Source organism: Osmerus eperlanus, chromosome 22 (genome assembly GCF_963692335.1).
Source record: "Osmerus eperlanus chromosome 22, fOsmEpe2.1, whole genome shotgun sequence".
Taxonomy (NCBI): Eukaryota; Metazoa; Chordata; class Actinopteri; order Osmeriformes; family Osmeridae; genus Osmerus; species Osmerus eperlanus.
The window spans coordinates 11,653,868-11,680,795 of NC_085039.1; the positions used below are offsets into that span (position 1 = coordinate 11,653,868).

The 26,928-nt window shown below is 48.0% G+C and overlaps 3 protein-coding genes across 4 annotated transcripts; 2 read left to right on the top strand and 1 right to left on the bottom strand.

Moving 5' to 3' along the window:
- The first annotated feature begins 3,643 nt into the window (after positions 1–3,643).
- cusr (Copper-only SOD repeat protein) lies at positions 3,644–14,699 on the top strand. The gene is made up of 10 exons (XM_062448611.1): positions 3,644–3,927; positions 5,476–7,552; positions 8,386–8,485; positions 10,111–10,188; positions 10,290–10,373; positions 11,490–11,622; positions 12,302–12,416; positions 13,003–13,121; positions 13,709–13,789; positions 14,036–14,699. The coding sequence occupies exons 1-10, from the start codon at positions 3,897–3,899 to the stop codon at positions 14,119–14,121; spliced, it is 2,904 nt and encodes a 967-aa protein (XP_062304595.1). The 5' UTR covers positions 3,644–3,896; the 3' UTR covers positions 14,122–14,699.
- A 79-nt stretch (positions 14,700–14,778) lies between these two features.
- On the top strand, positions 14,779–23,571 carry xpnpep1 (X-prolyl aminopeptidase (aminopeptidase P) 1, soluble). Of its 2 annotated transcripts, none has more exons than XM_062448251.1 (20): positions 14,779–14,907; positions 16,200–16,318; positions 16,743–16,806; positions 17,243–17,347; positions 17,572–17,664; positions 17,931–18,074; positions 18,189–18,284; positions 18,947–19,028; positions 19,136–19,346; positions 19,475–19,564; positions 19,765–19,815; positions 19,929–19,987; positions 20,453–20,530; positions 20,666–20,737; positions 21,294–21,354; positions 21,461–21,530; positions 21,971–22,144; positions 22,484–22,560; positions 22,672–22,770; positions 23,114–23,571. In XM_062448251.1, exons 2-20 carry the CDS (start codon positions 16,202–16,204, stop codon positions 23,231–23,233), a joined length of 1,863 nt encoding a protein of 620 aa, XP_062304235.1. In that variant the 5' UTR covers positions 14,779–14,907; positions 16,200–16,201; the 3' UTR covers positions 23,234–23,571. The 2 variants fall into 2 exon arrangements, with proteins under 2 accessions (XP_062304235.1, XP_062304234.1); XM_062448250.1 differs by lacking the exon at positions 14,779–14,907 and adding an exon at positions 15,692–15,877.
- si:dkey-246e1.3 (uncharacterized) lies at positions 22,892–25,978 on the bottom strand. Its single transcript, XM_062448252.1, has 3 exons — positions 25,817–25,978; positions 25,417–25,513; positions 22,892–23,976 (listed from the first exon to the last, which is right to left on the bottom strand). Exons 1-3 carry the CDS (start codon positions 25,917–25,919, stop codon positions 23,652–23,654), a joined length of 525 nt encoding a protein of 174 aa, XP_062304236.1. The 5' UTR covers positions 25,920–25,978; the 3' UTR covers positions 22,892–23,651.
- Between the last annotated feature and the right edge of the window lie 950 nt (positions 25,979–26,928).

Below are 26,928 nucleotides of genomic sequence, written 5' to 3' on the forward strand. Positions count from 1 at the left end.
GGTAAATGCTACTTGTGAATTCGTGCCTGAAATACGGTAGGCTTTAAAGAAGTATTTAAAGCCTACCACACGTATCGTTCCACGGTGAAAGTGCGGTTTACCATAGTGACAGCCCGTTGCCATCACCACGCTATATTCACGCTTATCATATTCAGAGCGGCACATTCCTTTTCAGATGAACAAACGATGCATAGGGTGATTCTACTCGTGACCACGATAATACCCTGTTTTCGTAAATAATTATAACTCGGTCTCGCCACACATTGGGTTTATATGGAATGGGAGGGCTGTGACTTGGATAAGCCACATGCCGCGCGCGAGCAATACAAAGATTTGATAACATACTAACACATTCAAGCTGACGACAACTTGAATGTATAAAAACATTGAACAAATGCGGTTTGACACGTGATATTGTAGCCTACCTGGTAGAAATTGTGCAGGACTGAAGAAGACTGGGTAGGACAATCTGATACTTTCATTCACTGGTATCCGCACTGTCCCAGAGTGGCCCGGATCAGTCGGTGACGATTCAAATTCTGTGTGATCTTCTTTGAGGCGCCGATCTTGTTCGGCCCCCAACCGTGCCTTCGTTCACGGATAGAGAACGACCATGGTGGGCTTAAGCTCGTTTGGCGAACGCTCAAGGCCTATCGTGTACTTTACAGATCTGATAATTGTGCAGCCTTCAGCACTTGGAACCCTATTTGGCCAGAAGTTATCGCTTCTTTTTCGCAATTCTGCATGATGGGGAGCCATATTTGCCAAGTCCCACACTGAGACACATGTAAACTGTTGCTTTCATGTAGCCTATAGATTGCACTGGAATAAGTCTCAAGAAAATGAATGAAGTAGGCTAAATGTACATAGGCTTACAATTATTGATTTACTGTATAGAGAGAAAGAGAAGAAACGCAATAGCCCTACTTAAATACACTCAAACATCATTATAGTGTTAACTTATCTGCGTCACATGGAAGTGTACCTACTATATAACAACTAACGCAAACATGAAACTCCGCCGCTATTATGATGTTTTCAAAACAAATGTCTACCCAAATAAACATAGGCTACGACAGGCAGTTGACTCCGCTTTCAGCAACCCTTATCGGTCTGTTAAACACTAGCACCACCTAGTGATCATTCATGCAGTGCGTTTCGATTCGTACATTTTCAAAAGATAAAACGTTTCTTTCAATGCAATCCTTATCGCCAGGTTCACACGGTTGCATGTTTCTTTTTGACCTGTACAGGCTGTCTGCAGAGAGTGGGCGCATGGCCGCGGGTCGGAACGTATTCTGAACCAGGGGGGCTGGCAAGGGGGCGACTTACTGTAAGACTTGTGGCTGGTAAAAGCTTGACTATTCGAAATTCTTGTACGCTCTCCGTGGTGCTCATTGCAAACTTGATACGAACAACTAATATTCAAATAAAGAAAGTTGTTTTACTGTACATTTCTTTTAATCATTTTTTTACTTTTGGCAACAACAAAAAAGATTGGGGGAGATTGCTCTTTATGGGATAAAAATTCATAGCGGTGCCCCTGCTTATGGACGCAGGTGACCAATCATCATAATCATCACCAACGTAAAAAGGTTTGCACCTTTGACGACACGAACGTTGACGGATGTATGAGCAAAATGGACAAAGTTCCAGTTCCTCGTGTCAAAGTAGCAGTGCCTACTGCGTACATATACTTTGCAGGGCTCCCAAGTCTCAGGCATTCACCGTGAGACACGTATTTCAACCAGTTCACACAGAAGAGTAGGTCTAGTTAAGTATGTTAGTTCCTTAAAGTATCACGCTAAGCTTTACGAAACAGTTACGCTTGGGACATGTGTTTCTAGTGGTGCTTAGGTGCACATCAGTAAGACAGTAAACAAACCAATCAGTTCTTCTGAGAATAATTATTTCTATCCTATTTTAACCCTTGTGTTATCTTCGGGTATCTTGTTGCGACAACTTTACCTCAGACAAAAATAAAGTGAAGCATTTTCTTTTAACCGTCGGGCTGTTTCAGACCCCCCACAGCGCGAAGGTTAAAATAAAATGCTTTTTATTTGTTTTTGTATTGTACAACAATGTATTGCACAACAATGTATTGCACAACAATGTATTGCACAACAATGGGACCTTCGGGTCATTGTGACCCGGAGGCAACTGTCCCACAATCCATGGCAGAAAAAAAGAAGTTTCACAAGACCTTTCTTGCCATATTGGCTACCAGGTTCCTCGGTTTACCTCTGGTGAGATTATAAAGGCACAACAGGTTGATCCATATTTTTATGTCTGCATAGTTTTGTACGAAAGAGAAAGAAATGCAAAGATTGAGTGACAGAAAAAGATGATCATGTGTGCGGGTGAGCAACAGAGAGAGAGAGCAATTAAAGAAAATAAACCTGTTGAACAGACAACATCAAAGGCTTGACGCAAAAGAGTAAATAAAAGTTGGGCATCGGTAAGTCGACAAACAAAGCAAACAAGATGTTGGTGTTTGTTTGGACTTGGAGAAGAAGATACCAGCATCTTCTTCTTCTCTCATGTTGATCATCAACAGTGGTTCTCAAACTTTTTACATCCCTTAACGTCTCAGAAAATATTTGACTCTATGGTGACTTGGTGTCGTTTCACTTACTTACAACTATAACATGTACATTTAGAGAGAGAGGATTAAATTAATCAGTGGCATAGGTTTGTTTTCAAATGGGTGGGACAGCTTTTTTTTAATTGCTGTGGACGTTAATATAATTTTCTTAACAAAAAGTGTGTGGGGGCGGCAGAACTGTCTTTTTCAAGAAGTGAAATGAAAACCATGACCCTGAAATGAATCCTTTCAATAAAACTATGTCCGGGGGATCATTTTAATAATACTATCACTCAAGCCCCTCTGCTTCCTTCACCCTGATGATGTGCAAGTCTCCCTCTTTTACACACAGTTACCACACATTGGTCTCTTTTTCCAGAGACCAATGTGTGTGTGTGTGTCTGTGTGCCCTTCAAGGGTGGACAGTCAAGCAGCAGACCACTATCTGTGTCACAGACCTTGTGACATTGTCCTGTAATAACCCACCCTACAATCAGCGCCCAGAATAGCCCAACTGAAGGGTCTGATGGAGGGCCCTCCACCGCATGTGAATGAACCCCGGAGCTTGACCTACCCCAAAATAACACACTACGATCCTCGTTTGGCCTTCTATTTTTAACTGGAGGGAATATTTGTCTATTTTCTCCCCTATTCTATTTTATTCCTCAATTTGTCAGAAGGGCACATGACGACGACAAAGAAGGAGGGAGGGAGTGAACCCTCAGGGAGGAAAAGAGGATAAAGTTGAAGAAAATGATGTCGTCATGGCAACTCATGGCTGTTCTTTTTTAACAGTGCATGATCCTATAGCGAGCACTTTGATAACTGACAACAGTCTATTACACTGCAGCAATTTCTACATCTGTTTTTTTTTTACTCCTATAGGGATAAGAGTAACTGACAACCTTTGTATGGCCCGGCATGTGACCAATGAGGTGTGAGGCAGGGTCCCTCCCGCCTCCTTGGGGGCTGGACCAATCAGAGCTTGGAACAGCTGGGATCAAGACTGACCAATCAGAGTTCGGAACACCCTGTCTTGAGGTTTGGACTGAAACAGAGTGCTGCACACCTCAGACACTCACACACACACTTACACATGCTCGCTCTCTCACACACACACACTTTCAGAGGATCAGTCCCTCAGATGCACTTTGAACACACACATTTTTGGGGGGTGGGTGGATCTGCAAGCATTGGTGTTGGTAGTTTTGTTAGTTTTTCTGAAGTGTTGGTAGATTTTTAACTCAGTCCACACAGTTTACTGATTTTTGTTGTGCACCTGCTTTTGCTGTGAGCATCCATCACCATTGCAATGTCTCTTCTTCTACTGTTTGTGCTGCTGGGTGAGTACTCATTATCTTTGTGGAGCTTTTGTGTGTGTAACTTGTGGTTAGGAGGGTGTGTGAGGGAGGGAGGCAGGATTTACAGTCCATTATCTGTGGTCATTGATGTGTTCAGCATTATTTTAATCTTTTAAATCTATTTGTGTGAATTGAATCCACCCAGAAGTTTCACAACTGAGATGAATCGTGACAAATAGGTCTTCACTGTGGTTTTTGAGTCCTTGAGGATAGTCTCTTTTCTCCAACACATTACAAGACAAGTGTAAAATACTATTAAAAAAAAAAATGTCTATGCTCAGTCTATTAGCAAAAGGTCAAAACAGGGTTTCTTCTCAGTTCCAGTTCCTTATCTGTCACAAAGTGCTCCACCTGGACGGTGGAGCAATAACTTCCTCCGCTCGCTATCTGTGTCCTCATCTATGGGGATCCCACACACGTTCCTCTCCTGCTTTGACCGTCTGATGTCATCCCATCCATGTTTTATGTCACTCGAGTCAAGTGTGAAGAAATTGCCTGAACGAGGGCAACCACATGCAGCACCATGGGAGGGGGGGGGGGGGGGTTGAACACTCAGAACACTCAGAACACTCATTTCCTCCACACATGCGGTCGGTACGCCACAACCTTGTCTCGAATACACACATTATGTGACCTGAATCAAACGTGCAATACCGTTCGGAACAGAGTTTTTCCAATACCTGGCATTGTGAGCTTCAACTGTCATCTGATGCCAGGGTGTACTGGTCCCTGCCTTGTTAATTGGTACAATTATGAGTGTTGAGAGACTGTGTTATGTCCTGGTCGGTAGCAGCGATCAAGTAATAGGATCTATCCATAGAAACAACGCACTGGCAAAGCCTAGCGTATTTGGAGCCAGCATGCTCATGGTTGAGTAGAGCTATTCTAGCCTCCTGTGTTATTTTATCCAGGATGGAACATGAGAGGACTGGTTTTCAGTTGGTGTGTCTGTTGACCACAGCTTCATGAGTCATGATGAAGGGTGTCTCGTACCCGCTTGTGAGGGTGCAGTTCCAAGGTTACACTAACTACAGGTGTATTAGTATTTAGACATGTGCACCTATATTTTCATGTTTGGGGGGGGGAATAATAATTAGTATTCAAATCCAGTTGGCAGTTGGTTATTGGGTTTAACAAAAAAAAGATCAGAAGTGTGCAAAAACTGTTGGGATACAGGTCAGTTGTATGTTCGATTATAATCTGTCTGGTGTGTATCACGTTTCTCCCATTTAGATTGTGCCTCTGACTGAACTATGACTGAACTATTACCACCTTTTGAATGTGTTGCAACAGAAACAAGCATTAGGATGCATACTGGGTTACATATTATGGCAGGGCAACATTCTGCTATATCATTTTACATACCAAGGCCTCAAGAGAAAATTAATAAAGTGTTTCCTCTGTAAACAGATTAAGCACTTCAGATTCAAATGAAGAGACTTAATTAGATATTGGATAACAGATGTAACAAGGTGCTCCACAACAGCGTTTATTCCCCAACCCATTTATGTCGTTTGTTGTCTCTTTAAGGTTCTGCTTCCTGCATGCTGTTCAATGCCGATCTCAACATGGGCGGGGTCAGAGGCTGGGTTCGGTTTGACTCCGAAGCTCGGACGGCCACCGTTAACGTCATCGGCGCAGGAACGTGCGGCTCGATAAACGTCACCCTCAGTTCGTTCCCGGTCATGTTCGGCCATTTTGTCCAGCCTTGTCAGGAGCGGCGTGTGGGGCCAAGAGTATTCGCATTCGCTTCGAGCACCACGCCCAACGTCACCGTTAACGTGTCGCCCCTCTTTGAGCGGGACACCATCCTGGATGACCTCTCGTTGACCCTGGAGACGTGTGACGGCGCCAAAGCCTGCACGGTCATACGGCGAGCACAGACCATCGTGACGAGGCAAGCTCGGTTCTACGGTTCCGTCGCTGGTAACGTTTACATCAGGCAAAACGTGGTGCCAAGCGAGTCCCAAACCAGGGTCCTTTCAGACTTGGCCACCATTGGTCGGGTCGACGCAACAAAGACCAACGTTAGTGCGTTCACATACCAGAACCGTGCCTCCAGCTGCGACGATCTGCTTGGAAACCTGGACGTCTTCGCCTTGAGTACCCTCGGAGAACTGAGCGGAACCCCTCTAGAACCCGTCAAGTCTCGTTTGGACCTCACCTCCTTCTTCAGTCCCAATTTCCTCATCCTCAAACTCGGCTCCGCCTACCGATGCGCTGAGATCCTGACGGTGGAGAAGAAGGAAGTGAACGTCTTAGTGGACATGAGAGGGGTCATAGGTTATTTCAGCTTCCGCCAGGCTTCTCCCTTCGACGTGACGGAGGTGAGAGCGAACCTGTCGGGCCTGCAGAGTCGCGTGGGTCCTTACCACGTGCACCAGTTCCCGCTTCCTCAAACCCAGTCGCCGCCGCAGGACATGTGCTCCAACGACAACGTCGGAGGCCATTGGAACCCGTTCGCGGTGAACACCACGGACCCCGGCTACCCCAAGGTGCCCGGCTCGACCCACGACCGCTACGAGGTCGGCGACCTCAGCTCCAGGCACGGCTCGCTGGAGGAACGCGGCGAGATCAACGAGGTCTTTCACGACTTCAACCTGCCCCTGTTTGGACGGAACAGCATCGTGGGCCGCTCGGTGGTCATCCACGAGCCGAGCGGTGCGAGGTTCGTCTGCGGGAGCATTGGGTACCCCGGGGATGTGGTCGTCGCCACGGCGACGTTCCGGAGCCCCGTGGTGGGCACCGTCCAGCTGACTCAGCTGAGGGGCAACCCTCTCTCCGACGTGACGCTGTTCATGGACCTCGCGTACGGGCGTCCCTCCGCCACCCCCACGGCCAATCACAACTGGCACATCCACACTTACCCAATCAGCACGGCTCGCGACACGGACGAGGGGCGGTGCGAGAGCACGGGGGGACACTGGAACCCGTACGACGTCTCCACGACCGACCCGAGCTACGCCCTCCACTGCGGCCCCACGAGCCCCTTCGCCTGCGAGATGGGCGACTACTCCCGAAAGCACGGCACCCTCAACCTGGGCAATCGGCCGGGCACAGTCAGCGGGAAGCTGTTCCTCACCGACACCACTTCCTGGGTGTCCATGTCAGGCTCATTGGTCATCCACGGCCCCGCCATGGCCGCCAACCGGATCGCGTGTGCCAACGTCACAACACTCCGTCCCCTCGCGGCGAGGACCGGCCCGTGGTTCGGCCCTCCCAAGGCCTCCGGTGGCCAAATCGGGTTCTTCCGGTTGGTTCCTCAGGGGCCCACGGTCGTCAGCGTCTCCCTGTCGGGCCTCGCCGCCAGAGCGGGGGGCTACCACGTCCACAAGCTTCCCACAATGCACAGCATCTCCGCCCTGCCCTGCTCCGACGCCAGCGTCATGGGTCACTTCAACCCGTTCTCGGTTGACATATCCGCCTCGCCCGTCCCGGGAACTGGCACGGTGGACCAGTACGAGATAGGGGACGTCAGTGGGAAGTTTGGCTTGCTGACCGGTCTTGACCAGCTGCAGAGGCAGTACATGGATGGGAATCTGCCGGTGACGGGACCCAACAGCATTGTCGGGAGGTCGCTGGTGATCCACTACGCCAACGGATCCAGGTGAGCGGAGGACTGGAGGATGAGCAGGAGGGAGGGAGGGAGGGAGGGAGGGAGGGAGGGAGGGAGGGAGGGAGGGAGGGAGGGAGGGAGGGAGAGAGAGAGAGAGAGAGAGAGAGAGAGAGAGAGAGAGAGAGAGAGAGAGAGAGAGAGAGAGAGAGAGAGAGGGAGGGAGGGAGGGAGGGAGGGAGGGAGGGAGGGAGAGAGAGAGAGAGAGAGAGAGAGAGAGAGAGAGAGAGAGAGAGAGAGAGAGAGAGAGAGAGAGAGAGAGGGAGGGAGGGAGAGAGGGAGGGAGAGGGAGGGAGGGAGGGAGGGAGGGGGAGAGAGAGAGAGAGAGAGAGAGAGAGAGAGAGAGAGTGAGAGAGAGAGAGGGGGAGGGAGGGAGGGAGGCCAGGGGTGAGAGAGAGGACAACAACAAAGGGTTCGTGTGGGTTAGTGAACAATACACAGCATGTGTTTATGTGTGTGCAGCCTTTCTGAGAAAAAACGGGTGTTTATGTTGATATTTTGAGGTTTTGATGCTAAAGCAGAAATAGAGAGCAGAAATACACGTTGACTTCTGCTTTTAATCAGAGATATCTGGTGAGAAACAAGAAACCAAATTACTGAACAGACATGTTGAACAAATACTACAGTTTAAGTAGTTAATTAACAAACAGTCAGCAGATAAAGTCTCTAATAATGATTGAGGTAATCAATGAAAAAAAAAAAGCAATGCGTTTAAAAAATATCAAAGTAATAAAACTGTGTAACGAAAATCATGAATTCATCTTAGCGTTAGCATAGGCGGTGTGCATGTAATTGGGATGTCATTCAGGGTGTGTTGTGGCCCACAGGATGCAGTGTGCAGACATCACAGCTGATAACTCAACGGACGGACACAGGGTCTATGCCAAGGCTGACTTTGTCAACACACTGAACGGGACAGTTAAGTTGGTACGAATATATCGGGAAAACCCCCCGATATTGAACATTTACAGTTTTAAAACACATCTTAGCATCGTTGAAGAGTGCTAAATTAAACATACAGTTCCTCTGTCGATGTACGCAGTGCCCTGCTCTGTTGGGTGCTAGCGAGCACGCAACACAAAATGGCAGGGTTTCCCAGATTCGTTAAGAAGCTCTTAACGCTAAGAGCTTCTTAGGAACGTTCTAAGAACGCTCTAGAACGCTCTTAGAACGCTCCTAAGAAGCTCATAGCATTAAGAGCTTCTTAACGAATCTGGGAAACCCGGCCAATGACAAGACATGTTCAGAACGCAAAGGGTTTGAGTTTGGACGCTTGGCGAGACGTGACTCAGTACCAAACCAGGAGCCCAGCGCCACACTTTAGCTGCCAGGAAAACGTGGCCGTGTATTTATTCACCGTGCAGTGACCGTGAATTCATTACAGGGGTCGGGAGAGGGGAGGAAGGGGAGAGGGGAGGAAGGGGAGGAAGGGGAGAGGGGAGGGGAGGGGAAGGGAGAAATGGTAGAGGGGAGGAGGGGGGTTAGTATTGGACAGGTGTTGTGGCATCATGTTGTATTAGTTCATCATATCACACCACACACCTACAATACAGACAGACACAAGCACACACACACTGACACCCTCCCTACCACTCCTCACTGTCCCTCCTCTCAACGTAGACACGCATCCCAAAAGAACAGCTGTATCTGGCAGCCCCCCCGCCCCCACCCCCACACCCACACCCACCCCCACACAGCCTTCCTACTAGACAGACAGAAGCTCAAATGTGTGCTCTGATTAAATATAAGATATTTTTGTTACAGATGATTTCAGATAGAGCTGCACATCATTTGTAGTTGTTTATCCAGCTGCATGTTCATAGTGATAGTTCAGTTTATAACCTTAAATGAAGATAGTGATCGAACTGGTCTTGGGTTGGTTGGGTAACTTTTCCTAGAAAGTAGTTTAACTTGTGTTGAAATGTTGTGTAACTGGTTATAAATGGCTGTGTAACTTTTCTGAGGAAGTAGTCTAACTTGTGTTGGAAGGTTATGTAACTGGTTTTAGACAGTAGTCTAACTGGTGTTGGATGGTTGAGTAACCGGTCCTAGATAGTAATCTAACTGGTCCTAGATAGTATTCTAACCGGTCCTAGATAGTAATCTAACCGGTCCTAGATAGTAATCTAACTGGTCCTAGATAGTAATCTAACCGGTCCTAGATAGTAATCTAACCGGTCCTAGATTGTAATCTAACTGGTCCTAGATAGTAATCTAACCGGTCCTAGATAGTAATCTAACCGGTCCTAGATAGTAATCTAACTGGTCCTAGATAGTAATGTAACCGGTCCTAGATAGTAATTTAACTGGTCCTAGATAGTAATGTAACCGGTCCTAGATAGTAATCTAACTGGTCCTAGATAGTAATGTAACTGGTCCTAGATAGTAATGTAACCGGTCCTAGATAGTAATGTAACCGGTCCTAGATAGTAATCTAACTGGTCCTAGATAGTAATGTAACTGGTCCTAGATAGTAATGTAACCGGTCCTACACACTGACACCCTCCCTACCACTCCTCACTGGGTGGTCTAACTGTTAATTGTGGCTTCAGCTCCAGCAGACGTTTACTGATGGGAGCTACAGTGATGTCACACTGGAGGTTGACTTCCGTTTGTCACAGATAAACAACGTGAGTCTCCGTCTGCTGAAGGCACACACACACATCCACACACACACACACACACACACACATTGAGGGGCTGTAAAGGACACTGTCTCTGCTTCTTCCAGGTCTCCACTGCTTCCTGGTCCATCCTAGACCGTCACTGTAGTCCTGAAGGAACCACTTACAACCCCTTCAACATGGAGCCCTCGGTGAGTATCTGTCAGAGAAATTAAGGATGTAATATATGCTTAGCCTTATCTGTACTAAGTAAGCCAGCTGGTCAGCCTAGAAAGGTCAGAAACTTTGTAACTTTCCACTGAAGAGACGGCGACACGCACACACGCGCACAAGCACATTAGAATAAGAAGGGATCCTACAGAATCCAGACCCCAGACAACTTTGTATCGCGACCAAACTTGTCTCCTTGCTGGCAAGAATTAAACTATTGTACTTTCTTTGAATCCGATGACTCTGTGTCATTATTTGATCAAAAGGAATATGTAACAGTATCACCCTGCAGCACAGCGGGTCCAGATCCTGGGCTGTGGAAGGACCAGGCCCACCCAACACTCCTAGCAGACAATGAGTAGTCGTTGGGTTTTTGTGTGTGTTTTTTTCGACGTTGCAGTTGATATACGATGTTGTTATTGTTAGACTGTTGTCAGAATTGTTATATGATATGTTTTGGTTGCGCTGTCTGTCTGGAAAAGACAAGACGTTCCCTGGGCTCTTTTCCCTGGAATACTTTTAGACCTGCGCACTTCGTGTCCGAGATCATTCGCTGTGGATGTTATTTGTAGTTTTTGTGAGTTGCTTTTGGTAAAACTGTCTGCTAAATAAATAAAATGTTAAAATGTAGTATGTAAGATGCTGTAACAGGCTGTCATCTATGGATTTAATTAAAAAGTAGCCATTACTTGTTTTAGTGTCACGCTGGTAACAGGACCTAACGTTATGTCGACACATGTACAATAGAGTACAGTAGAGTATAGTAGAGTCATCATGAAGTACTCATTAATGATGCAAACTTTCGTTTAGAAACTTTTATTTAAACCATATTTATTGGGGGGAAACATAAAAAAAAGCCTAAAGCAGAGTAGATGAAATCAGAGCAGAGTAACATAGAGTACACTAGAGGATAGTAGAGTCCTCATGAAGTACTCATCAATGCTGCAAACGTTTGACTGTGATCCTGTGATTAGTATTTACCTCTGTTCACTGACATGGTCATGGGATATATCTGAAATAATCAAAGCCCACTTTCAGGCGAATGGAAGAGCAAGTCAGTTACAGTTTGTTTTGTTGTTGTTCATTTCTCTTCTCAGAGTTCCAGCTGTTCCCGTGACAACGCCCTGTCCTGTGAGGTGGGAGACCTGACGGCTCGCCAGGGGAAGGTCAGCCTGGTGGAGAGGCAGCTGTACACCGACACTAGCCTGCAACTGGCCGGAGACCTCACAGGTAACACGCAGCCAACCAGGTGAAGGGATGAAAGCGCTGAATCACGCATCAAAAGCAGCAAAGCTCTGCTGGAAAACCATGGAAACTGCAGCGTTTTAAGCAAACACAACTGTAGAACACAAACACCTGACACCCACCAAGATACGCAGACACGGCACGATAAAAAAAGGTTTTTAGATTGACTGCTAAGAGGATTAGGGACAAATAATTATAATGTACCTATACTTGTTACAAATTCCAATGAACTTGAAACTTGATATAACTAAGGGTGTAAGAGAGTAGCATTATCAATGTTCTTTGAGACGATTAGTGAACTCTAACCGCATTCAACTTTTGATTACTACAACCGACACAGATAGATGAAACTACAAAACCTACAACTCAATATCTGAGACCCTTTTCAGAAGATTTGTCTGTCGTTTTGCTCGTCTCTTGTGTGTTTGTGGCTGTGCGTCTGTCTGTTGATTGTCAATGGTTTTGTGTTTCTATGGTTTTGTGTGTCAACGGTTTTGTGTGTCAACGGTTTTGTGTTTCTATGGTTTTGTGTTTCTATGGTTTTGTGTTTCTATGGTTTTGTGTGTCAACGGTTTTGTGTTTCTATGGTTTTGTGTGTCAATGGTTGTGCATCTCTGTTCTGTCTTTGTGTCCACGATCATGCATCTGTTTGTTGTGGTCGTAGTGGTCTACAGGTCTCTGGTCCTCTGGAGCCCGCCGGAGCTCCTGGCATGCGCCAACATTCTCCCAGCATCCCCTTCTGCAGATCAGTTCTTCCCCAACGTGACGTCCTTCAGTAGGTGAGACTGACCTCTCGCCGACCTGACAGGAACCCATCCTCGCCTTGATCTTAGACTCAGTGTAGTGGCAGATATGTTAGAGGACATGTTGTGATGGTGTTGTGATTTTAGACCATGTGAAAGGTATGTTTACCTTCACATTTCCTGAATAACTTTTTTATGGGCTGTATGAAATGAAAGGCTACTCTCAGTCTCTTAGCAATGTCATACTTTCAAGGTCATCAATTAAATCAATCAATCTAACAAGCTTTGTTCAAATTATCACAAGGAAATAGTCTAATCAAATGTCCTCTCAATCTCCTGGGAAATAGAACACTCTCGGTTGTTTTTAAAATGTCCCAGATGTCACCACGGTTACCGGTTGCGTAACTCAACTCACACAATCAATTTATCAATCAATCTACCCAGACACATTCTCACGCCGTCTCCATTAGTGTCTCTCTTTCTCTTTCTTTATCCCCATATCTTGCTTATTTTCTCTTTCCCTTTTTCTCTTTGTGTCCCTCTTCAGTTAGGGACACCCTGTCAAACCGATATATTTCAAACCCAGCCTGTTAGTTTACCACCTTGTCCTTACTGCGTGCAGGTATGACTTCCGTAAGAGGGTGTCGGAGGTTCTGGAGGTGAGCATGTCCAGAGTCACCATCCTATCTGGATCACCTCGGACCAACAGAGACTGCCAACAAGTCAGCTTCATGGTCGCAGGTACGACAACGTTCAATATCTGACCATTGAGGGTACAGGGTTGTTTACAAGCCGTTCAGCAACCGTATCAGAGCAGGAAGACTGGTTCGGTTCTTCCTGTCAGATGACAAGATCTAGTATGAGGCAGACATCTGGGATCTGTTTGTGTACGCAAGATTTTGTTTCTCTCACACTGTGATCTGCTCTGTCGGACAGGTGGATAGATGGTGTCCTGTGTGTGTCCATACAATGGACAGCTCTGCACATTCAAAAGGTCTTCAGTGACCCAGACCGGTCTCTGGTTCAGTTACCAGAAACCAGTGTTTAGAGTATAAACAGGGAGAGGAGCGGATACACACACACAGTATAGGAAGAGGCAGTCCTCTATGTCCTTGTAGCGCTCAGACAAAACAGCGTGAAAGACAGAAACAGAAAACTTTTGTACAGAAACAGAGAAAACACACTCTCTCTCTCTTTCTCTCACACACACATCAACACGTAGACGAACACACAGACACACACACTGTAACCCAACCCACTGATCTCAATAACTCATTCAGTCTCCTGGAGGATTTTTTGATTGGCCTCCCTCTATCTTCCCCACATAGGTGAGGTGGCAGCGGAGAAGTTACACGCCGTCAAAGACAGCAACAAGATGGGAGTGTACAAACAGACTTCAGCCTGTTCTAGTAAGCATGTCTGGAGATGTCACTAAAATGCATTTAACACCGTCTCACCCCATCTGTTTGCTGTAAAACTATACCAGAACATGTATGTTTTTAGGTTTATTATAGTATAATAGTGCATTTACTATACATATTTTTATATATATTTACACTATTCAAATGGACCTAATAGAGTAAAGTAAAAAAAACGATGTCAAGTAAATGTCATGTGACAGATTGTCAGCTAACACGTCATCTCTCCGTCGTCAGGGAGTGGAGGACTGAAACCATGCAGGTGTGTTGTGGTGTGGGTGACAGCTGCCACCTTCATCTTGTGGTCCCTGACTCAGCTATAACACACTTCCCTAAACCTCACCTGGCCTCCGTCACAGAGAACACACTGACTCACTGTGTGTGGTGGGATTTTTTCTAAACTTAACTGTAGTCTCAGTAATAATAATAACAATGATAATAATTGTCTTAATCAGACTTAATCATCATTTAATGGACAGCAAATTGTCTGTTTATAGATCTGTTTATTTGTGTGTGTTTTTTTAGATTAGCTGTTAAAGATGGTTATTGAATTTTGAATATATATGTAAATATTCATTCCTCATGGGGTTTGTGGGGGACAGTATGTCTTGTCTATGACATTGCACATTGTTATTTTCTGCCAAATATCTTTCAGTGCTCTTTAAACTCATTATGTAAATTGTGCAATTTTTAATTGTATATACACATTTTTTTTTATTGATTTGGATGAATGCCATGTTCCCATTTGAGCAATTCGTTTTAAAGTCATAATGTGTGTTAAATAGGCTAAGTAAAACATATACAAAACGGTATGGTCGTATGCTCTTTGATTAGACGTGAAGGACAAAATATTTGAATTGTTGGTTCCAATTAATAAAACTGCTGTTATGTTTTGCTCCAGGCTATTTTATAATCATTTTTCGTGTTTACCATATTTTTTTCAATGAAAAGAGGCGAGTCCTCTTCTCTGCCAAACTACTGGAAGATACTCATGTCACGTGACCAAGTCACCAGAACGTCAACGATGGTATGGAAGGCTCCTGCATTGTAAACTAATACAAGGAAAAGCTGTTGAAAGGGTGTTTGAAACGCAAGAATCACGTTCAAAGGTAAATGGACACATTTAGTCAGCCACAACACACCCCGACGCTGTTTTGCAAGTTTATAAAAAGGGAACGGTAGTGCGATGAGGGTGAGCAATGAATGGGACTGGAAACCGTGTTGTCATTTGGAAGACACGATCGCGTGCTAGCTAAGCTAGATGCTAACATGGAGTATCACACGCCTGTTTACGAAAACGATTTTCTCAAGGTCTTCAATCTCGTTGAATGCAAAAACGGGAAATTACTCCAATAACGAATGTGACTACGCATTTTTCTTGCCAGTTTGCTTAACTTTACGTGCAGTTTACATATTATCCTGCCACACCTACAAAACAACAACCTCGTCGCAGAGGCATGTGCGTCGCAGAGGCATGTTATGTAAATTACAGTTTTATAAGCATTTAAAAAAAGGCATTAACAGCAGTATTATATTTTGATACCGTGAAATCATTCGTCAAACTAAATCAAGTTATAAGCCAGCTTGGAACTGTATAAGCGGTAACAGATTCTCTGCCATGGAGGTAAACAACAATCGCTCTTTTAGCCAACCAATCGCTGAGCTCATCGATGCTCTTGTGTGTTTCATTGGCTGCAACTCCATCTGTGATTTTTAAAACCATCTTGCGCTGTGATGAAAGTGACGATATTTAACTATCCACTTTATATCAGCAAACTGTATCGATTTGTGTCTTGTCATGCATAACATGCATCATTTTATTCGGGGTTAGTATTAAAAAAAAAAAAGTACGAAAGTGCATTCAAGTGAACTGTTTTAATATCTCCACTGTCAGAATTGTAATCTGTTATTCATTAGCGATGGGTGTGACTGAGTTATACTTACTCAGCAAGTTAAGACGTACAGGCTAGCTAAAGGTGAAAGATCCAGAGAAGTACGACTTTGAGCGACACGTTAACCACACAGATACAGGCACATCCTCTGTCACTGCAGGAGACAACATGGGCTCATTGGATTCCGGTAATTACAAAGATATACCTCAATTACGGTTCTTACCATGGCATTAGGTTGTCATATAGTTTCTTTTTAATCGTTTTTGTCGGTGAAATATCATAGAAGGCTAACAAGGCGCAGCCTCTGTAGTCATGGTAGTCAGTCAGTCTGCTAGTTGTGGTCTTGTTTAAGCCTGTAGGCTTTTGGCCTACTCTGGTGCCATGACGACCATCTCTGTTGTTGACCAGTGTGTCAGTCATCTGCCTCACGAACAGTGAAGAGATTTCTCACGTGTGTGTGTGTGCATGCGTGGTACCTGTGTGTGTGTGTGTGTGTGTGTGTGTGTCAGACATGTCCCCAAAGATCACGACGGAGCTGCTGAGGCAGCTCCGTCAGGCCATGAGGAACAGCAAGTACCTGACGGAGCCCATCCAGGCCTACATCGTCCCCTCAGGGGATGCACACCAGGTAGGAGCACACACACACATGTACACACACACATGTACACACACACGTACAGCTACCATGCACACATACATCTACAGAGAATACCAGAGTACACACACACACACACACACATACATGCGCACACACACACACACACACAGGTACCACGCACACATACACCTACACACGGAATACCAGAGAACACACACACATGCTCTTGAACACACTCTCTCTCCTTAATGCTTGTCCTTGTGATCATTCCCCTCTCCTGCTTCGTGTTTATAGGAGTCGTGATGTGATGAGAGGAGGGTCATTAAAATGTCTTACTTCACTGAACAAATACTGATTACTAATAATTCTTCCTCACCCTTCTCCTCCACCCTCACCACTGCCCTCTCCCCCCTCCCCACCGCCCTCTCCCCCCTCCCCACCGCCCCTTCCACAGAGTGAATACATCGCTCCATGTGACTGCCGACGGGAATTTATTTGCGGGTTCAATGGCTCAGCAGGTATTGTGTGTGTGTGTGTGTGTGTGTGTGTGAATGTGTGTGTCCACGACACGCTCCCCTGCAGCCTCAGGTTACCCAGTCTGTCCTGGTCTTTACAAGACCTGTAAGTGTGTGTGTGCTTCACGCCCAGGCCCCAGCCCCTGGCCCGGGCCCCTGGGTCTGATTGCAGAGTTAGAGAGGGGGTCAAGAGACAACCGAGATGAGACCAAAAAAAAACACGAGTCTCATTGGTGGCCCCGCTACCAGACCGTCGCCGTCCGACTTCCCTTTCCTGTTTTTTTTTGTCCTGCCTCACGCGGAGATGAATAAGAGACGTGGAGGTTCTCTAACAGGGGGGAGGGGGGGGTGAGTTACAAATTGGACCCTTTCATTTGTTTCCAGTTAAAGCTTACTGTTTGGCCTCTCTCTCTCCACCCCCCCCCCCTCCTCCCCCCAGGTACAGCCATCGTGACAGAGCAGCATGCTGCCATGTGGACGGATGGACGCTACTTCCTGCAGGCCACTCAGCAGATGGACAACAACTGGACCCTCATGAAGATGGGTATGCTCAGATTCACTCTGTTTAGATTCACTCTGCTCAGATTCTGAGCAGATTCTGAGCAGATTCTGATTCTGATTCACTCTGCTACACTGTTCTCTACTCTGTGCTGTGCGTGACTTTTTACTGCTTTAGTAAAGTCTCCCACAGAACTCTTCCACCAAAGTCCAGTCTTTAAAGGCTGTGTGTGTCTGTGTGTGTGTGTGTGTGTGTGTGTGTGTGTCCAGGTCTGAAGGAGACTCCCAGTCAGGAGGACTGGCTCATCAGTGTTCTCCCTGAGAACTCCAAAGTAGGCGTGGACCCCTGGATCATCGCTGCAGGTAGTATATCTCTCCTCATCATCATCATCATGCACCTTCACCTGCTGTCAGACACAGGCCACTCCCGGGCTCTGACCTCTGGACTACTGTTACAGCTGTACTGTAGACAAGGCCGTGGTTATCTGCTGCACTTCCTGTTTGCACAGCATGTACGATGCTTTGGATGGAAAGCGTCTGCTAAAAGAGAGAAATGGCGCGGTATAAAACGTGAAGCAATATGCGACTTGTTGGCAGTTATGTACATTGTCTGTGTGCGTGTGTTCCAGACCAGTGGAAGAACATGAACAAGGCTTTGACCGGCGCTGGTCACCGTCTGGTGGCCGTGCAGGAGAACCTGATAGATGCTATCTGGGAAGACCGACCGGCCAGACCCAGCACCCAGCTCATCACCCTGGGCCTGGGGTACACAGGTCAGGACCACACACACACACACACACACGTGAATAAAAATGAAACTTGAAAAACATCCGGAGCCAAGATGGAGTTTGTTGACCCTGCGTTTCTCTCTCTCTACTGGTCTGCAGGTATGAGCTGGCAGGACAAGATCACCGCCCTGAGATCCAAGATGGCCGAGAGGAAGATCAGCTGGTTCGTTGCCACGGCGCTGGATGAGATCGCATGTAGGACCCTCCTGCACACATGATTTCCAAATAATCATCCTTGGCTCAAAGTCAAGCTTTTATTTGAAAGATTAGTGACAACTATGCCCTTTTTTATGCTATTATGTAGCACAGTGTCATGTGAAATCGTTATAAGAGTGACATCACACACACACACGTCGCCACGGTTACGTAACCCCAATGTGTTGACACCGCATCACGATCCAGGGACCCCTGGCGGGTGCCCTGCAGTGTGTCCTGGTCTATGCCTGTGAGTGCCTCGTTAACCGACCCTAACGACCTCTCCTGGCTGATTGGCTGGCTCCAGTGTTTGGGCTAATTAGTAGCATGCTGATTGGTGATTGCTGTCAGGTCACATTTAGACAAGAGGGGGCTAAATAAGGAGGGATTTGCTCAGGCAAGGCCATGAGGAAAGCCAAAAATGGGACGACTGATCACAGGAGTGATGCTCAGGCCTAGGTTGAGGCGGAGCAGGACTCATACGGTGCAAAGTCACGGAAGATCTGTAGATGCCTTTTGTTGTTTGGTAAAATGTTTGGAAGAATCCCTTTCACCATTTTTCTCTCATTTTCTTTCTTTCACCCATTCTGTCCTCTCTCTCTCTCTCTCTCTCTCTCTCTCTCTCTCTCATCCACTCTTCCTGTTTTCCTCTCTTCCTCCAGGGCTTTTCAACCTCCGGGGCTCAGACATAGAGTACAACCCCGTGTTCTTTGCGTACGCCATCGTGGGGATGGCCACGATACGGTAAACCCCCCTGAACTCACTCACATCGGAGGATCTCTTAGCCTCCACAGAGAACTAGATAGAGCTGTTTTGTGACCTCTGACCTGTCGATCGGACCCGTCCCGTAGGCTGTTTGTAGACCAGAAGCGCCTGGAGGCCCCTGCAGTTCGCCGGCACCTGGAGCTGGACACGCCCATCAGGGCGGAGCTTAGCGTGAAGCCCCTCCCCTACGAGGCGGTGTTTACTGAGCTGCAGGCGGTGTGCGCCGCGCTGGGGCCCAAGGACAAGGTGTGGATCTGCGACAAGGCCAGCTGCGCCCTCACGCAGGTCATCCCCAAGGTGAGAGGGAGCAACTGCCGCCGGACAGGCTCAAAATGGCCGCCGTCTCGGGGTGATTGTCAACTTGTGGGTTTTGTAGGGGAGGTGTCGAGGTGTTGGGTTTGTAATGTGTGTGTGTGTGTGTCCAGGCCCACCGCTCCCCCATCCCCTACACCCCCCTCTGTCTCGCCAAAGCCGTCAAGAACACCACCGAGATCCAGGGCATGAAGATGGCCCATGTGAGTGACCTTTGACCTCTGTGGGCACAAACACGACCTACTGAACCCATTACACTGTAAAGATAATTACAAATATCACATAATATTAATATTGTCATTGTACGGTCTAAAATGAGGTATGGTGACTATAAAGTCATTTATGTACAATTAAACAATAATACAATTTTACAGTCTTAATTTGTAGTTTTTCTCTCTGACAGATCAAGGATGCTGTGGCTCTGTGTGAGCTGTTTGGCTGGCTGGAGAAAGAGGTGATCACACACTTCAGTTTCAATCTCCTCTCAAGCTAACAGGAATTAGTAACCAGGTGTCTGGACTATGCCTTGTTGTTGGCGTGACGACCGGGTTATTTACTGTCTTATAGATTCCAAAGGGCACAGTGACGGAGATGTCTGCTGCAGATAAGGCAGAGGAATTACGCAGGTGAGTCTCTCACATGCACACACACACACACAGGTGAGTCTCTCTGTCTCACACACACACACACACACAGGTGAGTCTCACACACACACACACGCAGGTGAGTCTCTCTGTCTCACACACACACACACGCAGGTGAGTCTCTCTGTCTCACACACACACACAGGTGAGTCTCTGTCTCACACACACACACACATAAATCATATGTCCTCTTCTATTATACTTATTCCTTGATCCCCCCCCCAACATTTGAACATGTAAACTCCTCAACACTCCTCAACAAAACAAGTTTCTCTGGGCTCCGTAATTGTGCTGCGACTGGAGTTCTATCGCCACCCGCTGGACTGTCCAGGGAACTGCAGCAGCATGCCAATCCTCCGAATTCGTCTTCCCTGACAGTCGGCGATGACTCGCTTAAAATACTCACTGTGTTCACTGTGGGTCTCAACGTGTGTGTCTCTCGATCAGCCAACAGAAGGACTTCGTGGGCCTGAGTTTCCCCTCCATCTCCAGTGTGGGCCCCAACGGGGCCATCATCCACTACAGGTACACACACACACACACCCGCGGCACAATCACAGCTCTGTCATATAGAGTTTGTGACGTTGCTTGGTGGAATGTTCCGGTTGTGTAGCGGTGGGATGTTAGGGTGACACGTGTTGGTGTTGTGTCTCCCCCCAGACCCCTGCCTGAGACCAACAGAACACTGTCCCTCAACGAGGTCTACTTGCTAGACTCTGGAGCCCAGTACACGTGAGACTAACAGCTGGGGGAGGGAGGGAGGGAGGGAGGATGGAGGGGAGGGGGGATAGCTTGGTGGATGGAGGGGAGGGGGGATAGCTTGGTGGATGGAGGGGAGGGGGGGATAGCTTGGTGGATGGAGGGGAGGGGGGATAGCTTGGTGGATGGAGGGGAGGGGGGGATAGCTTGGTGGATGGAGGGGAGGGGGGATAGCTTGGTGGATGGAGGGGAGGGGGGATAGCTTGGTGGATGGAGGGGAGGGGGGATAGCTTGGTGGATGGAGGGGAGGGGGGATAGCTTGGTGGATGGAGGGGAGGGGGGATAGCTTGGTGGATGGAGGGGAGGGGGGATAGCTTGGTGGATGGAGGGGAGGGGGGATAGCTTGGTGGATGGAGGGGAGGGGGGATAGCTTGGTGGATGGAGGGGAGGGGGGATAGCTTGGTGGATGGAAGGAGGGAGGGGACATAGGGAGGGAGGGATAGCTTGGTGGAGAGAGCGATGGAGGAAGTAGGATAAAGGGAAGGCGTGAATGAGCTGCATGTGGTTGTGACTGTGTCTCTTCCTTCAGTGACGGCACCACCGACGTCACCCGTACCGTGCACTTTGGAACGCCCTCTGCTTACGAGAAGGTAACGGGAGCTTCTAGAACGTCCTCCGAGTTACTTGTGTTAAAAACTAAACCATGTTTTGGTCAGACCCTGTATTTGTCTAACTGTGTGTTTGTGTGTTTGAAAGGAATGCTTCACCTATGTTCTGAAGGGACACATAGCCGTCAGTGCCGCCGTATTCCCCAACGGAACCAAAGGTAGGCCCCCCCGCTCTCCACTAACCTCCACGTCTGACAGGAACATGACCATTTCTCCTCCTCACTCTCTCCCTATACTCCCTATACTATCCCCCCCCCCCGACTCCCTATGTTATTAATGCCCTGCTTTGTTTAACCTGCTTGTTTTTGTTGTTGTTGCTTTGTGTTTTTTTTCTGTATGTCTGTACTGCTGTGGTTGTGTGCTGTTGTACTTTTTAACCTGATTTTTTTCCCTTAGCCCCCTTTCCCTCAAGGCCATCATTGTAAATAAGAATTTGTTCTTAATGATCTTGCCTGGGTAAATAAAGGTTAAATAAAAAATAAAATACTCCCTCCATCCCTCTTCCCCTCTCTGGCCCTCTGTCCTCCTCCTTATCATCCCTCTCTTCTTCTTCTTCTTCTTCTCCTCCTCCTCTTCTCCTCCCACGTCCCTCTTCTAGGCCACTTGTTGGATTCGTTCGCCCGGGCGGCGCTGTGGGAGTCTGGGCTGGACTACCTGCACGGCACGGGGCACGGCGTGGGCTGCTTCCTCAACGTGCACGAGGGGCCCTGCGGCATCAGCTACAAGACCTTCGCCGACGAGCCGCTGGAGGCCGGCATGATCGTCAGCGACGGTGGGACACTTCCTCTTCCTGGTTACAGCCACACACAGAGCACAGTCATATGACACACACACACACACACACCACAGAGCACAGTTATATGCGAACACACACACACAGAGCACAGTCATATGACACACTCACACACAGAGCACAGTCATATGACACACTCTCACACACACAGAGCACAGTTATGACACACAGCACAGTCATATGACACACACACAGAGCACAGTCACATGACACATACACAGCACAGTCACATGACACACACACACACACAGAGCACAGTCACATGACACACACACAGAACACAGTCTTCTCCTTCATGTATTCGTTCACGTTCTTCAGAACCTGGGTACTATGAAGACGGCTCCTTCGGAATCAGAATTGAGAACGTGGTTCTTGTGGTCCCTGCCAAGCCCAAGGTAAGAACCGTACCAACGTTAAGACACCACTAGCTACAGTCTATAGTAGGTGCTAAATGATCCACGTGTGTGTGTGTGTGTGTGTGTGTGTGTGTGTGTGTTACCCCTCAGTACAACTACAGGAACAGAGGCAGTTTGACCTTCGAGGCCCTCACCCTGGTCCCCATCCAGGTGAAGATGATGAACACAGAGCTGCTGACGCAGAAAGAGGTGGGAGGCGGTTGACCCCCGCTGTCAGAAACCTGACCTCTTCTCTGTGTCTTTATCCAACCCCTTCTGCCGTCTCGAAGTCGGTTTGTGAAGGAAGGCGTCGCTTATTTAGAACCGCTTGTTTATTTGTCGCTAGGATAAACATACAGTTTGCCTTACACATTCTGAGGTGACGTGACCTGTGGTGGTTTTACTTGTTACATGTGGAAGTACTGTGAGACACCATGTCTTACGAGGAAAAGAATATACTGGATATACACAAGAACAAAACTGTACAGTACTGTAATTATTACTATTCAGCCAATCATGTGAGCGCTTACTGACTCTCTTCTCTGTCCTGCAGCGCAATTGGGTGAATGAGTACCACAGGCAATGCCGTGAGACGATTGGAGCAGAACTGGAGAGGCAGGGCAGGAAGGAGGCCTTGGAGTGGCTGATCAGGGAAACCCAGCCAATCGCCTGAAGAGTATTTTGACTGACTCTTATTTAATCCAATCATTTGCCTGAGGGTATCCATGGATGGCTCTGCAGTGATTATCTCTCTCTCTCCCTCTCTCTCTCTCTCTCTCTCTCTCTCTCTCTCTCTCTCTCTCTCTGTGTCTCTCTCTCTCTCTGTGTCTCTCTCTCTCTCTCTCTCTCTCTCTCTCTCTCTCTCTCTCTCTCTCTCTCTCTCTCTGTGTCTCTCTCTCTCTCTCTCTCTCTCTGTGTGTGTGTGTCATGCTCGGCTTCTTTTGTAATGCACACCATTTCAAATGTTTTATGACGATTCAATAAAAATCCATTGTAAAAAAAACAACATAATGCTTAATTCCTCATTCTGCATGAAAAGAAACAAAACACCCGTCCCCTCCCTCCTCTAAAGTGGAACAGTCCACCTCGATCTAAAGCTGCATGTAGAAGTTGGGCGGGTCCATGATGACACCACTAGAGGGGTCCATGGCGTAGTCCTCCATAGTGAGCTCCCTCATGGGCAGCGGGTCCCGCTCCTCCAGACCAGAGGTGGCGCTGCTCTCCTCCACCCCAACAGGAAGTGGGTTGCTGTAGATGTAGTAGATCCTGGAGTTGTCCTTGGGCACTTCCTGCTTCCTGAAGAGAGCCAGTGGGTTCCTGAAGCTGGCGGACCTCTTCACCGCCCGGACGTCCACCGGGTGGAGCGGGTCGACGCTGCGCACGGCTCTCTCGTACACGTGCGCTCTCTTAGTCTGCCTGGAAATGAGGGGGACAGGTTTTAGTCTGTCTGGAAATGAGGGCGACAGGTTTTAGTCTGCCTGGAAATGAGGGCGACAGGTTTTAGTCTGTCTGGAAATGAGGGCGACAGGTTTTAGTCTGTCTGGAAATGAGGGCGACAGGTTTTAGTCTGTCTGGAAATGAGGGCGACAGGTTTTAGTCTGTCTGGAAATGAGGGCGACAGGTTTTAGTCTGCCTGGAAATGAGGGCGACAGGTTTTAGTCTGTCTGGAAATGAGGGCGACAGGTTTTAGTCTGCCTGGAAATGAGGGCGACAGGTTTTAGTCTGTCTGGAAATGAGGGCGACAGGTTTTAGTCTGTCTGGAAATGAGGGCGACAGGTTTTAGTCTGTCTGGAAATGAGGGCGACAGGTTTTAGTCTGTCTGGAAATGAGGGCGACAGGTTTTAGTCTGTCTGGAAATGAGGGCGACAGGTTTTAGTCTGCCTGGAAATGAGGGCGACAGGTTTTAGTCTGTCTGGAAATGAGGGCGACAGGTTTTAGTCTGTCTGGAAATGAGGGCGACAGGTTTTAGTCTGTCTGAAAATGAGGGCGACAGGTTTAGAAAGGAGTTGGAGAACATAGAGTTGTGTTTTGTCAGTTCTCCAGAGGAGCACCCTTGACGAACACAAGCCCTCAGAGAAGACGAGGAGAATCTCCCAAACAACTGTGGAAATGAGCAGGGTGCACAGACCCAGGTGTTCCTGAGAGCAGGGTGCACAGACCCAGGTGTTCCTGAGAGCAGGATGAACAGACCCAGGTGTTCCTAAGAGCAGGGTGCACAGACCCAGGTGTTCCTGAGAGCAGGGTGCACAGACCCAGGTGTTCCTGAGAGCAGGGTGCACAGACCCAGGTGTTCCTGAGAGCAGGGTGCACAGACCCAGGTGTTCCTGAGAGCAGGGTGCACAGACCCAGGTGTTCCTGAGAGCAGGGTGCACAGACCCAGGTGTTCCTGAGAGCAGGGTGCACAGACCCAGGTGTTCCTAAGAGCAGGGTGCACAGACCCAGGTGTTCCTAAGAGCAGGGTGCACAGACCCAGGTGTTCCTGAGAGCAGGGTGCACAGACCCAGGTGTTCCTGAGAGCAGGGTGCACAGACCCAGGTGTTCCTGAGAGCAGGGTGCACAGACCCAGGTGTTCCTGAGAGCAGGGTGCACAGACCCAGGTGTTCCTGAGAGCAGGATGAACAGACCCAGGTGTTACTGAGAGCAGGGTGCACAGACCCAGGTGTTCCTGAGAGCAGGGTGCACAGACCCAGGTGTTCCTGAGAGCAGGGTGCACAGACCCAGGTGTTCCTGAGAGCAGGGTGCACAGACCCAGGTGTTCCTGAGAGCAGGGTGCACAGACCCAGGTGTTCCTGAGAGCAGGGTGCACAGACCCAGGTGTTCCTGAGAGCAGGGTGTAGGAGAGAGAAAGTGACTCACCTCCTCCGCTGGTGGCAGGTGACACCGCAGTAGAGCGCCGTGAGGGCGAGGACACACAAGGCCAGGGTTGCCATGGTGATGTTGAAAACCTTCAGCTCTGAGGAGAGGACGGCATGAGCACAGAGGTGACCGGTCAGTACAGGATTCAAACTCGTACTACCCCCCCTACTGAGAATCTCTCCCAGCTTTGTTATCCATATTATCCGGTTACAATTTCATAATATTAGGAACGCCTGTACTTGAATAGTAAAGTTTTTGGTTATGGTTGTTGGTTTTAAAGACTTCTGGAAGAATTGGCATCTTGAGCGGATGTGTAGAGTCAGACCTTCGACACAAACCCCTTTATTGGCCACAGGAACACAGTCTCTATTGGCTCTTCTTCCAAACAAAGTTGTCTTACCGTGGCGCGCTGCGGACATGCCGTGGTCGACCGTGCCCGGAACCGCGGTCGTGTTCCGGTCGAAGCCCACTGAGGTAGAGTCGTGACGGTTGTCCCAGCTCATGACTGTGCCATGTTTCCCTCCAGAGCATGAACTGAGAACACACTTTCCAAACTTCACGCCCTGAGTTCCCTGGCTTAATGGGGCGCGATCACGTGACCCCACCCCCCCGGCATGCTTGCCTCCGTTGCCGTGGAAACGGTCGCAGGCCCCCAATCCCAGGCTTTTGTAGACCCCCCCCCCAACCCTTTTCTGCACCCTCTTGTTTACCAGTTGGCATTCACTCCTGTTTTATAGGGACAGTGAGAAAGGGAAGGAGGGAAAGAGGGATGGAGGAGGACTGGATTGACTGCTCAAACACCTTCTCTGAAAGCTTACAGGCTCTGAGAACAGCCCCGAGTACAGCCTCATTTTTGCCACGGGTAAAAGCCTGTACTGTTGACTAGCTCGGAGCCCGGCTGGCGTACAGTTGAGTCGAGCTGACAGGGTTGTGGAGTTCCACAGATACTGGGAGGGTCATTGTGACGAGGCCTGTCTTCCTGTGTTCAGCTTTGTTGTCTCCATGGTTCTGATTAGCAACAGGGACAAGACACAGCGCAACAGAGGGAACATTCTCTCTCTTTCTCTCTCTCTTTCTTCTCTCTTTCTTCCTTCCTTTCTGTTTTTCTTACGCACACTCCATTTCACTCTGGCGGAACATTTATGGAGATAAACAGTAGATATGGTGACTCAGTATGTTCTGGTCCAATTAGGATCAGACTGCATGTTCTGTTCATGTTCTCCTAGGAGATGCTATGTTGTGTGTTTGTTTGTGTGTGTCTGTGTGTGTGTGTAAGAGGGTGAGAGCTAGAGAGAGAGCCAGAGAGAGATGAATGGCATATTGCCCCACTTATTGTTCAAGTTCGGCTCATTAACCAAGCCTTAATTGGTTTGTTAATGAGTTGCCCAGTAGCTTGTTTTACAGTTGGTCTGTTCAGACATAAACCATTACAACAAGTGCAGTAGCATCAGTCTCTACTGTGTGATGCTAATATCTAGACCATAGGTCTTCAGTACTGTTGTACAATCTCCA